This window comes from Halichoeres trimaculatus, unplaced genomic scaffold, assembly GCF_033239565.1.
Source record: "Halichoeres trimaculatus isolate MK-OKI-2021-1 unplaced genomic scaffold, fHalTri1.1 fHalTri1_scaffold_20, whole genome shotgun sequence".
Lineage (NCBI taxonomy): Eukaryota > Metazoa > Chordata > Actinopteri > Labriformes > Labridae > Halichoeres > Halichoeres trimaculatus.
In genome coordinates this window covers 6,708,799-6,722,469 of record NW_027437198.1, presented here as the reverse complement: position 1 = coordinate 6,722,469, position 13,671 = coordinate 6,708,799, and the positions used below count along the sequence as shown (strand labels likewise).

At 41.6% G+C, this 13,671-nt stretch overlaps 1 protein-coding gene across 4 annotated transcripts; it reads right to left on the bottom strand.

Annotated features, from left to right (window-relative positions):
• Positions 1–3,073: 3,073 nt before the first annotated feature.
• Positions 3,074–12,979, bottom strand: ccp110 (centriolar coiled-coil protein 110). Of its 4 annotated transcripts, none has more exons than XM_074697510.1 (14): positions 12,813–12,979; positions 11,881–12,088; positions 11,034–11,162; positions 8,526–9,726; positions 8,273–8,394; positions 6,860–7,031; positions 6,631–6,740; positions 6,421–6,537; positions 6,185–6,286; positions 5,986–6,102; positions 5,716–5,789; positions 5,545–5,610; positions 5,407–5,460; positions 3,074–3,818 (listed from the first exon to the last, which is right to left on the bottom strand). In XM_074697510.1, the coding sequence occupies exons 2-14, from the start codon at positions 12,040–12,042 to the stop codon at positions 3,743–3,745; spliced, it is 2,502 nt and encodes an 833-aa protein (XP_074553611.1). In that variant the 5' UTR covers positions 12,043–12,088; positions 12,813–12,979; the 3' UTR covers positions 3,074–3,742. The 4 variants fall into 4 exon arrangements, with proteins under 4 accessions (XP_074553611.1, XP_074553610.1, XP_074553612.1 ...); XM_074697509.1 differs by having other exon boundaries at positions 8,273–8,397; positions 11,881–12,049; XM_074697508.1 differs by having other exon boundaries at positions 3,075–3,818; positions 8,273–8,397.
• Positions 12,980–13,671: the final 692 nt, after the last annotated feature.

Sequence of the window (13,671 nt, the reverse complement as noted above, 5' to 3'; positions counted from 1 at the left end):
GTTATAAGAAGATATTAACCACCTTTGATTAATCAGATTACTTTTACATTCACTTTTGTATACTGTGTGGTGCATCATATATTCCTTTTAATCAAATAAACTTTTTATCGTTTTATTCCCACTTTAAGAGGGTTGCATTTATATTTTATTTTATTTAACCTTGCAAATGATAATCATAATTAAAACATGTGAAGCCAAAAGAAACTGATCCAGAAAACCAATGTAACAGAAACACAAAAAGCATTGTTCCTTCCAGGAGTACACTGTAAACCTGGATAAGTTGAGTTTACTTAAAAAATGCTCGTAAACCTTAAACTTAAAAAACAAACAAACAAAAAACTAAGAAATGGAATATTAAATTTAAGTTAAGTTAACTCAGCATCTTAAGTAGTTACGAATATTATGGAAAATCAATTTACTGAATGTCTTTAATCAAATAAGGCTTAAAGCTTATTTGTTACAAATTGTCCGTGTCATGCGGAGCCCAGACAACCTGTGCCAGTGCTGCACGTTTAACCGTACACTCACACCAGAAGCGGTCTGAGCGTCTGCGTCCGGCTGCCATTCATTTTCTATGATCGCCTGCGTAGAGGGGCGTTCGAGGCGGCGGCGAACACGAGGCGCATTGCCAGCAGAGCGATGAGGGAGAAGCTCAACTTTATGCAAATGAGCAGCAGCGCGAACGAGGCGTCAGCCAATAACAGGCCGATCTGTATTCCCGGGCGGAAGATTTTGAGGGGGGGAACGAAGATAAACAATGGAGGTCAAACTTTTGTTGCTGGGTCTGGCTTCCCGGAGCTGTATGATGTGTCTCTGTTTATCTACAGGGACATTAAAAAAAAGAATGTTTCTTCATATGCAGAAAGAGACATGGTGGATCCTGCTCTCCTGCAAACTGATGTATATGTGTGTGATGTGATTGACGGACCTGTGAGGAAAAAAGTGTTGACCCCTGATTTAGTAGGTTGTTTGTAGTTGTTGATTGTAGGAAGGGGTGGAAAAGCCTGAGGGACACTTCAGAAAGGAAAAAAATAGGGGAAAAGTGAGGTCTAGGAGCGGGTCTGAACGTTGTCATCCAGAGCGCAGCTGATTCTCCCAGGGTGACACATCTGCACCGCGGCTCGTAAGCCCCGCCCCTTCGGCAGCTCGCAGCACTTCCCCTGCCTGCGTGTCTTTTCTACTGCCAAGCAGCGCGGTGAGAGCGGCCAGAGCGTCGACAAGTGAATTTGACGCTTCTGGTCTGAATGTACGGTAAAACTACAGCAGGTTCTGATATCCACTGCGTCCCCTCCTCACTCACGATTACAAAATGCAGACACAGGAACCAATGATTTTAAGTTGTTCTTACTTTAACAGTAACAAAAGTTAAATCTACTCAGAAATCATGTTTCAACACTGAAAACTCAGACATTTGAGTAAATTGAAGTTATTGACAAATCTGAAGTTTTCATAGCTTAATCCAATTGAGTAATTTGAACTTTGGAGTTTACAGTGTAATGTGCATGGAGCAGTGTGTATATAAAACATAAATAAGAAACACAGAAGTCTTGAATAAATGCTGGTATTAAAAAGATGATAAATACAACAGACTGACCAAATCAGATCAGTTAAAGACCAGGGTTCATTAACATCACTTCAGTTTATGAAACATGACCTCCTCACACAGGGTCACCGCAGGATAAACTCTGTAAAACAAAAGTGAAAGTCCAATAAGAGAAAAAGAGACCTATGTTGGAGCACGTTTTGTTGCGTGCTTTGTGTATGAATTTGTTTGAGGTGTGGTCAGTTGTGAGGTAACTGCAGTAAATACCGTAAACAAAGAAGTTATTAATGTTTAAACAGCTTGGAGCTTCATTTTCATCAGCGCTGCAGCAGAACCTGATTATTCACTGACCTGATGATGAATGCCACCAAGTCTCATTGGTGGCAATACTGGACTGAAGCAACCAGATCCACCAGTTCATCAAATCTAGGGAGAAATTAATAAAAACTGTTCTTCTGAACATTCATGTTTTAAGTAATATTGCACAATAAGTAGTTTTTAGGGCTGGAAGCACTTTTAAAAATATATGTAGCGTATTCTCTCGTTCTGGGCCCTTTAGCATGCTTTCATCATTTAACCTCTTTATGCACGCTGTGCCCCCTGTATGGCAGGGTCTCATATCCACAGTGTGTCCTCCTCACTCATGGTTACAAGCACTGTCACAGTAAAAATGAATTTGCTGAGAAATAAAAGGAAAATAGTAAAATTTAGGCCACAAACTGATGGAGGACAAAATGACCAGTGATACATAAGAGGAAAGTGTTTTTAGGAGAAGGGCAGTGTGTTCTGTTTTTTTTTTTTTTTTAAAGTTGTCCCTGATTAAAAAACAATTTATTCCTGTATTTTTACAGTTTTCTTCACGTAGTTCTATGTGACAGCGCTTGACTGTAATTTTACTGTATGAGATTTTTATTTTTTACAGTCAAGTCCTGATTTTTTACAGTTATTTCATGTAATTCCATGTTTTTACAGTGTTTGACTGTAATTATACAGTCTTTGTCTGAAAACTTTGCTGCCAGAGATTTTAATGTTTTTTTTTACAGTTGTTTTTCTTTTCTACAGTGTGGTCCTGCATTTTTACAGTTATTTTATGTTGTTCTGCATTTTTTACAGTGTTTGTAACTTTATGGTAACTGTCTGGATACTATGCTGCAAGTGCTTTAACTGTTTTTTTTTTACAGTTTTTTTTTTAAATCAGTGAATTGCAACCTTGAGTGAGGAGGCTAAGGGGTTTAGCTGGCATAATACCTAAAAAAAAAACGTCCAGGATGTCATTTAACAGATTTTTTCTGTAATTTTACAGTTTTGTATAATGTTTTTGAAAAACAGAAAATGATACTTAAAAAATAAGAGTTAATAACCGTAAAATTCAGATTTTTTTTTTACTATGTAAAATTACTGAAAATATCTGTAAATCTGCTAGCAGTTTGTTGTTTTATTAGAAAACAGGAAAAATCTGTTAAAAATTACAGACCATTTCCTGTAAAATAACATTTTTTTGGGCAGTGTATATTTCAGTACCACATAAAAAAAAGACAGCGTTTTATATCGTCTTAACAATTTAGTTTTACTCAAAGAAACTGTTGTGCATCACGTTACACTCTTGGCACAGATTTTAGCCAAACATGAAACACACCAAAATGTCTCAAAGTACTGTGAATGTGGCACCATTAATAAAAGACATAAAGCACAAGTGGATACTCAAAGCCCTTGCACAATAATCTACCATGTCACATTTTAAACACTTGAATAGTTTGACAGCAGCTGCTTCATGTGACGAAAACAGATGTTTGCAAATTCACTTCTGGCCTTGTGTGTAAGAACAGTGATGGTGAGTACATGCATGCTGAAACACTACGGATGGAAAAGGCATAGTTCTTAGGCTCAGGTTAACTCTCACCTTTCTCGCTCAAGTACAGATTTCTTTCAGCCTAATCATTAAATCCTCAGGCTACATGTGAGCTTTGTAGAGAACAATCATCTGCTGCTACTCAAAGCTTTTAAAGCAAGCTCCATCAGTCCAAAAACAACAGCTTGATGTGAATTGTGGAGAGAAATACAATCATGTATAATTCATTAGCTAGAATACGGACAATCATGTGATTAGCAGCAGTGATTTAAGTTTCAGTGGTGCAATGTTTGTATTCAAAGACTAAAAATTCAAGTGTACACGTCCTCAGGGGGATGTTGAGTCACAGGTTAACCCAGAGAGTGCTGCTTCTTCAGGCTGTCTGAGCACCTCACTCTCTCCTCCGGGGTTCTCCGGTACCAGCTCCTGAGGACACAAACAGCATCATATCATCATCATTCATTCCTTGTCTGTTTCTTGTAATGTTGTCATCTTTGTATTTGGAGTGGATCATTAATTTGTATGGTTCATTTGTTGGTCGTGGACACCAAACTGGTTTTGTCTTCAGTGATATTTTTACTACTTTTGCTCCTGTGTTTGTCTGGAGATCCTACATGTAACCATGGCTGCATTGTTTACATGTGAAACCAGCTGTTGGCAGCCTATAGCATGTCAATGCTAACTCGTGCAAGGCCTGATGTTTCCCCACAAGGTGAGGAGAAGGAGATGGGGATGATATGCTGGTTCTCAGGTGAGAGCTAAGAAGTGACGACATGGACCTGTCCTTCCATACATCATTATTGGGAACGTAGGATCTATCTCCAAAAAGATAGATGAGCTAGCCGTGCTAACCCAGCAACAGAAGGAATACCAAAAGGCAGAGTAGCATCATGCTATTCACAGACATGGCTAACAGAGCTAACACCAGACACCAACGCCACATTGGAAGAGCTTCACCTGCTGTGAGCAGACAGGATCCAGGAGACAGAGGCCCCGTTTACACGGAGACTCCCGCAACGATTCTTCCTTTGCGTTTTCAAAAGCCACCGGCGTTTACATGAGGACAGCGTGATAACGATCCGCGTTCATACGACTCCAGGAGAACAAGTCTCCTCTTCTGTTCTTTCTTTTTCTGCCGTTTTGTTGTGTGAGAGGGTCGGCAATCCAACCATAACGCGTATTACCGCCACCTACTGGCTCAACTGGAAATGTGGCTGAGCGTGGAGCCTTCACCTGAAACTGCGAGTGCGCATGCGGTGACGTCAGCGTTTCACCCTGAGACGCTCCGCTCTGTGTTTACACGAAGCTGGATGGAGGAGCTGATTCAGATCTTTCCACTCTGGGGAGCATTTTCAAAAGTTTGCGTTTTCACTGAAAACGCAACGTGGTCTCGTCTAAACGGAAGGCCGAAACGCAACGAAATGTTTGCGGAATCGACCGTTTTGGGCGTCATGTAAACGGGGCCAGAGACTGAACAGACTGCTGAAGAAGCTCAGTCCTGGACCCTGTGGAGGTGGAGGCTGGCTGAACTGGACAATGATGGACAAGCTGTCATCATCTATTTTCTTGTGGACCTTTTTGCACTTTCCATACACTTTTTCTCTTTTGTTTTCTTGATTGCTGCTGTGACTCCTGAATTTCCCCTCAGAGATATATGAAGTATTCTCTATTCTATTCTATTCTATTCTATTCTATTCTATTCTATTCTATTCTGTAGTGACTTCAGAGCTTTAGGAGAAAACTGAAAAGCATGCATTTAGTCAGACCGCTGCATTTACTGAGAGGGGATTAAAATGATAGTGGGGATGGAAAATTCTGTCATTCAGAACAACAAAGGTTTGATTTCAAAACAGAGGAAAACTCTTGTAAAAGTCACTGGCATCTAACAGCTTATGTACTTTGTACCAACACAGTAAAGCACATACAGTAAAGGACATTAAGTAAAGGACATAAGATAAGGCTTTTTATACAGGGTCCAAAAGTTACACATGATGAAACGTATAAGTAATTTCACCCTTGGCGGTTCAGTTGGCTGGAAGAGTTTTGGGCTTGGTTTGGCTTCAGGACTCTGGGAAGGGAAAATAAAATCCATGTCAAAAAAAGGTATAAAAATTATAACAAGGGAACAAATTTCCAATGCTCTGTTGGTTACCTGTTTGTGGTGGGGCTCTTTGGCTTCTGCTGCACCTTCCTAGCCTGTGCAGGGGATTCACCAACCCTGAATGAAATGAAAACACTGCTTATTACTGAATCTTCTCATCATAAGCATTAACTTCTAAAACATCAACCTCAGCGCTACTCTCGCGCCTCTCGCTCCTGTCACCTCTTTTTCCTGTCCAGAGATCTCTGTGTGGCAGCAGACAGAACCACTCTCTCCTTTGGGCATTTGGCTTTCTCCTGCAAAACATGAACATCTACTTAATGATGGGAGTGATGAAACAAAGCTGTCACAAAATCTTCCCAGTGAGACTCTTTGTAAATCTTATTAAAGTCAACTTCTTGTGAGCATTTTTGAACAAGTTAACAGCAGTGTGACAAGATGTCTCAGCGTTCTTCTCCTAAAGCAGTGATTTCTGATGCATTTAACAGTTACCATGTCCCGTAGCTTCCTTTCTGCTCGCATCTCCCTGTCCTGCTGCAGCAGCGCTAATCGATCCCCCAGAGGCATTTCAAAGAAGATGTCATAGATGTCATAAAGGGCAGCCCGTAACTGAAGAGGGAATAAGGTGAATGTTTAAACACAGAGCATGATGGACCTCTGCTGTCAGTATTCTGTCACTGCACGCTCATACCTGAGCTTTGACTCTTTCCTGCAGGGAGCGGTCTTGAGCTGAGCAGGTGCCTCTCTTATGAGGAGCTTCAGTCTGGAAAGAGCGGATGAACTCTTGTGTGTCCTAAAAGGACAGGAGTACAAACCTCAGAAACATGGAGGTTTACTTCAGGAAACAGGATGCTAACGTATTTAAACAGCCTAAGTTATTGATGTGTTGGTAATATATAAGGTGTGTGTGAAAGAGTTTGATCTTACCACAACAGTTTGGCGCAGGTGTTTGACCTTCTCTGTCTTCAGTAGTTTGCGTGTGATGAAGCCACGGACGATGGCGCCAATTCGACAGAACGCCCTCTGCTGCTCTGCCGTCAGAACCTGTGGAAATAAGACGTGATGAATATGACTCGGGTTAAAATCAACATGTCACTCAGCTGTCTCAAAAGGTATTCTCACAAGATCTCAACCCACCAGACTCAGCCTTGCTCGAGGTTTGTTAACGGCCCATGTGGGTCCCCACAGGTAGATGGGAGCTTGCACAGAAGGTGTAGACACGCTGGAACCAACAGGACTGGGAAAACCTTAAGAACAAAAACCCAAAGCTTTTATTAAACCAACATGAAAAAGATAAAAAAACTCCTCAGTTGCTACTGTACTACGAGGGTTAACTCTGTCTGGAGTGAGCTCGATGAAGTGGTACCTATACTGTGTCCAGGTGATCGCTCAGCTGGTGAGGGAACAGGACTTAGACCTGGGCAGGAGGGGCTCATAACAGGACGGTTCACAGATCTACAGCTCCAACCACTAGAGTCTGCACTTAAAGGCCGCACACAGCCCTGTTCCTTCAGCCTTCTCTCAGTCTCTTCAAGCTCCTAAAAGATGTGAACACAACACACACTTTATTAAATATCTCCCATAGCAACCGAATACCAAAACTAATTTAGTGGGTTATTTTTGTGATTTTACTTTGTAAATTGTAAAAAGTACAGAAAAACCCTTTTCGTACAGACCTGATGAAAATCTTAAGACCAGTTGAAAAATTGGTAGAATTTACCTTTTGCACATTTGGATCTTAATGAGGTTTTAAGTAGAGCTACATTGTGCAAAAGCAAGAAGGGGGAGTGTGACAAAAAGTACTTTGAAAAAGTAATTTATTGAAAACAAGTAAACTGAAATAGGCTGTTATCAGCTGATCAAAAGTTTAAGACCATCGTTCAAAAAATTTAGAAAAACTCTCCAAACCAGTACAAAAGTTTCTTGAATGAAAAAGCCCCCCAGATCATGATGGACCCCCCTCCACTGTGCCGGGTAGAAAACATCTCAGGTGGAATCTCCTTGTCATGTGAGTAATGTTGGAGCCATTTGGACCATCAAGGTTAAATTTTTTCTCCTCAGGGAATAAAACTTTTTTTCCACCTTTCAATGTCCCATGTTTGATGCTCCCTGTAAAAGTCTAAGCGGGCAGTTTTGTGGCGCTGAAGGAGACGAGGTCTTTAAATTTGTTTTATGTTTCTGAAACCCTTTTCCTGCTGATGTCGTCTGATGGTTATTGCGCTGCAGTTGGCACCAGTAAGGGTCTTAATTTGGGTCGGGGACTGCCCTGTGTCTTGACAGACAGCCAATCAGATCCTTGGGCTCAGCACAGGTGTCAGGATCTTTCTGAAAATGTAGAATGACTGTCTTACTGCGTACAACCTCAGCAGCAATGGCACGCTGTGAGAGGCCTTGCTTTTGCAGCTCGACGATCCGACCACGTTCAAGAAAGAAACAGCTTCTTAGCTTTAGCTTTCAGGGGGGCATGACCGTGTGAATGCCTGACAGAAAATGAACATTTTCAGCAGATTTTGGCTTTAATAGCCTGTTGTCTTAACCTTTTGATCATGTGATAAAAAACCTATTTCAGTTTTTTTTTTTTTAATACAAGTTCCAAATGTTTTTGCCACACTCCCCCATCTTGCTTTTTCATATAGTAGCTCTACTTAAAACCTAATTAAGATCCAAATGTGCAAAAGGTAAATTCTAGCAATTTTTCAACTGCTCTTAAGATTCTGATCAGGGCTGTATGTACTTAAATCTAAAAATAATTTTAAAAAATGTGATTTCATATGCTGACCAGACGGAGGCGCTGTTGTTCTTTCTCCTGCTCCACCAGAAGCAGCGACATCTGCAGGGCATGCTCCTCCTCCAAGTGTCTTTGCATGTCCTCCAGAGCCTGCGCCCGCCTCTGAGTCTCCTCTGCTGATAAAAGATTCACACAAAACTCCTCACTCTTTCCCCCTTCAGATTTATCTTTCATCTTCTCTCTGTTTTACAAAATTTAACTTAAAAGCTGCAGAGAGAAGACACCATGCATGGAATCCACTCACCTGTCTGGCTGCACTGTGCCTCAGCTGCGTTTCTGAAGACAGCCGGTGAGTTCCATGCAGTGTTCATCCCCTGAGGACCCTCAGACTCCATCCTGAGCTTGACTTGAGGGGGGTCAGAAACGATGTGGGGCCTCTGCAGAGAGGATGAAGGATTCTCAACTTCATATGACTGATTTAAGGGGGCTGCAGAGGTTCGCCAACTTGGAGTCAACCATGTGACCCCTGCCATGAAGCGAGGAACCCTTTCCTGGCTGCGGTCTATGTGCTCAACTCCAGATCTTTGAGGCGCTGGCTGACTGTCCAGTGTGTGGCAGCGCCGGCGAAATCCTGCAACCAGATGCTCATGGTGTCCCTTAGGACTGAGACCTGAGGCACTAACAGGGCTACAGGTCTCCTGCACTGGACTGGTGCCACAGTGGCTGGACCGACGACTGCCATTCCTGCTACCTTCACTTCCTGCAGAGCTCCTAGAATGTGAGGGTTTTGTGGACCCAGGGAAAGGCTCCCCCCAGTCTGCCATGCCAGCACCTTCCCCTGATCTGCCAGGGCTTCGAGGGATGAGATCCGCTGGGCCGATGGGAAACGATATATGGATGTTTCCAGCTGATACAGGGCGTGGTCTTCGTCTCTGTGGGCGGGGACTAATGCTGGACTCTGGACTGGGAAGCTGAGCATACCGGTCTGGTACATTAGGTGAAAGGCAGCCAGGCTGCTGGGGACTGGGGTTGTACAGAATTGGATTCTGGGTTCTGGTCTGAGGTGCTCCTATAGGGCTATGGTGCAAACTGAATCCAAACTCAACTCCCGTGTCCTCCACAGGATCACAGATCTTACTCTCCTTCTCAGAGACGGTCTCAGGTGGGAGGCTCCGGCTGGCTTTGTGGACTGGGTTTGATCCCTGCTGCCTCTGCTCTCTCTTCACATACTCTCTGGATCTCTTGAGGAGGCTGTCCAGACTGATGTCCTCCTCCTCCTCCTCCTCTTCCTCCTCACTCTTGTCTTCTTTTTCCACTTTCAGCTCCTCCTCTGACTTGAGGCCATTAAGGATGGAGGTCACAGGGCAGGCAGGTGGGACAGGTTGGTGCTTAAATTCAGGGTCTCTGGGAAGTCCAGGAGAGTCCGTGACCAGGGTGTAGCCGGTGAGTGTTGCAGATTTAGAAACTGGCAGTTTTTCACTTTCTCCATTTGGTGCTTTATGTGTCTGTGCAAGGAAACAGGTTGTAAATAAATAATCAACAAATAAGTCATTAACATCCTGGAAGTGTTTGTTTTTATTCACATCTCTAAACAAATGTACCCTGTCTTGTTGATGGTACATTGAAAACAAAAAACACAACAGTACATTCTTATTTTGCACAAAACACATAAAGGTTGAGTATACTGTAAAAAAAAAAAAAATCCTAATTTTAAGGTTACTAATCGTATTTTTTAAAAGTAGTTTTTCTGTTTTTCAAAAGTAGTATACAAAACTGCAAAATTACAGAAACTATCTGTAAAATAATAAAAAAGTAATTTTTGTTGCAAGGAGGGAATGCTGTGCATATGAGACCCTGCTGTACAAGGGGGCACACCAGCTGTCTGTGCTCCACAGTGCGGACCGGCTGTCTGTGTTCCATCGCGCGGACCATGTAATCAGTGATTTTTACAGTGTTTTCTGTGTTAATAAACAACAATGTGTTGGTGGGCTCTGCTATGTTGGTCAATTTTAAAATGCAGTGTAATCAAAATTACACAGCCGATCCATGCAGCTGTGCACAGATAGCCTGTTCCCCTGACGCAATACCTCAATGTACAACAAGGTCTTATATTTGCTGTGTTCCCTCCTCACTCAAGGTTACAAAACATCATCACAACAAAAAGTGTTTTTGCTGTAATATAATGGTAATTTTCTGTGGAACTCTTTGCATTCTCACTACATTGAAGGTGTTTGTAACAGTTAAGGAAAAATCTGTTAAATAATGGTATTTTTCTGCAGAACTCTTAATGAAAATTTCTGTAAAAGTAATGTATTTGCACTTCATTTGAATTTGAATATTTTACTTTAATTTATAGGTTTTTGTTTGGCAGCCATAGCTGCCAGTCATTTACCTTTTTTTACAGGTTTTTTTTTACAGTGTAGTGCCAAAAGACACTGACTGACCAATCAGATCTTCACAGACAGTAAAAACAAAAACAGAACTTATTTGCAATATCTAACTGACAGAAACAGGCCACTGTGAGTTATAAAAAGCACAGCCTTTCAGAGACAGTGGTGAGTCACACAACCTGTATTTAAGTCTGCTGATGTCTCACGGGATTTGAGATGGACTGTAATTCAGGTTTTGTTCTATATCATGGGACTGACACACAGACCTGTTTTGAGAATGTGTGCTTGGGAAAAATAGAAAAAGGTGGATTTTTTAAAATATTTACTTTTCATTCAATCCCTTCAACAAATTCTTAAAGTATGCAAAATGCTTAATTAACCACACAAAACCCTTTCATGCTGATCAAGAGCGACCGACTGACCTGAACTTGGTCCAGAATGTCCTGAACCCTGGACAAAAGTTTCTTCCTCTGCTGGTTCTGCCTCTCCACTTCCAGCTGAGCAGCCTTCCATCTGAGGTCACACATTTCCTTACGCTGCTCTGCAGTCAACTGGATAAAAAAACAAACATACTGTTCAATAAAAGTGTCCTAAAAACTAGTTTCAGGTTTTACAACAGCTTAGGTGAAAATTAAAGCTGGACTTCTCGGAGGTTTGTTCGTGTTTTGTTTGAGGTGACTTGAGAGTGCTCCAACCATGAAGAAGGAAAGAAGTGTGTGTCCCACTTAAATTCTACTGGATTTAAAACCATCTGATCATGTTCGTCAGCTCAAATCGTATTTATGAAAAAACCCTTCCCATGCTCCCTCTGCCGCACAGCAACAGCAGGACAGTGACAGCTGTTCAGTCTCTTTGGGAACACCAACAGAAAATCCTGCTGTTAAAAAGCAAAGCAGCTTTATGACAAGTAATGAGATGCTCTGATAACAAGCCATCCACACAGTTATTTTAGACTCATGTTTTAAATTAATTAAAGATTTAAAATTTCAGTAAGTTGATTGATTTCCATTTCGTGAAATCCACTTCTAGATGTTTAAATGGGCCGACTCCCAGACTTTTCTGTAAATTGCTGTGATCGATATTAGCACTGGTCATCTGTTCATCTGTCCCCAACAAGTAAACTGATAAACTAATTATTAAATTACTACAAGAAAACATCCATCATCCATTCTTTTGTCTACATTTAGTAAGTTTTTTTCAGTGACTGGTATTAAGATCTCGTGTTTTCCCATCACCAACAAACCACATGCCTGTTTATTTTTTTCTCACCAGGGGCAAGAGCACAGCCCTTCCATGGAAGCGGATGACAGAGCAAGCCTTCAGGGACTCCAGCGTCTCACATGTCTTCTTGAATCTCTCCCCCTCCTGCAGTACGGCCAAACTCTGCAGACAGAACTCCTCGTAGCTTTCCATCTCTGGACGCCCACACATCCACGGTCTGAGCAGCAAACACACACCATGTAGCTTGATCACCCTCCTGTTATTAAACAAAGCATGAATTAGGTTGACCTCCACTATATATTGGACGTTTCAGCTTGGACTGCCCTGGGTGTGGATCACCAGAGGAAACCATTGAGGATGATGTGTCTCCTGTCACAAAAGAGGGTCTGTTTGCCTTTAAAGGTTTTATCACACTCATCACATTCCTGCCATTCCTTTCTATCAGACTTTGCTGGTGCCTGACTTCCATTTCCGTGTCTCATAGAAATGCAGACAGAATCGAGTGTCTGATCAATACAGCTCTATTTCTGAATTACCTGTCAGCAAGATGGATGGTACAGACCCTTCACTCCTTCACTGCCAGGTAGTGCATCAGGGCGTTAGCTTTGGGTGAATTGACACACACATTTTTTAAATAAAGCTTTTTTTAATGTTTGGGTTGTAGGGAGTAACTGTAACAATAAGCATATTAGCTCTATTAACCTAAACTCTTCATTATACTAATGGTAACCTAAAGGCATCTTCACCTAATTGCAGCGAACTGATTCATTACAACGTGACAACACTGTAAAGGTGAGACGGTCTCTTGTTTTTACCCTGTTATGACAGAACGAGCTTGATACTAGCATTTTTATCACACATTACTTCAGATTATCATTTTTACAGCGTGTTTTAAGAACAAAAAGACGTTTCTGGACAGATGTTCCCTTACAGAATCACAGCTTGTAACGTTACACCGGCGTTTATTGTTCGTTTCCTACCTTCACACTGAAGAAAAGGGATGTATCCTTTCATTCCTCCCAAGAACGAGTGTTAGAGACGCGCGAATTACTGTAAGGAGACAACAAAATGGGGATACAACATAAACCTTACGAGCCTTTTCTCAATCTCGGGTCCCCCATCATCATTATTACCATCATGTTCAACTCTTCCGGGGCTCCAACAGCGCCTCCTAGCAACAGCACATGGGCCGCGTTCCAATATGGCTCGTGAGACCTATTCATGTCGACTTTTTGAAGGTTTTAACCATCTACAATTTCGTTCCCTCGTTGAATGGTAGGCTATTACAGAATAGTTAGTTTTACTAGAGCTATATGGCTCCATGCTACTGGGGTATGCGCTCAGGGCAAAGTAAAGGATTTAACTAGAAGAGAAATGGAATGAGACCCATGTGGCACGACTACCTCACCTTTTCATATCATTTATGACAGATATGGAATAGGAATCCTGTTATTGAGGGTTTATCCAATTTTTTTGAATGGTGAAGGTTAAATTAGTAATGTGCTGTCAGCATGTAAGCTGTTTTAAAAGCCTTATTTGGATTTTAGATTGTGACATAAGACCCCTTCAACAGCAGGCCTGAAGATCAGACAAGCAGATGCACCCTCAGGTCTTTAAGAGCTACATATTTTGATATTTTAAAACCCAGCAAAAATCCCAGCCATTTATGAAATAAAAGAACTACTGTTACCAAATCAGTGATCTGAGGCCCTGGAAAACTTGAACATTTTTGCCAAACTCTCCTTGTAGGTGCTCCTATTTAGACAGTATAGGGCAATTATTGTAAATAGAAAACTTAAAAAAAAAAGAAGAAAAAAAAAAGAAAAAAAAAATGAAAGA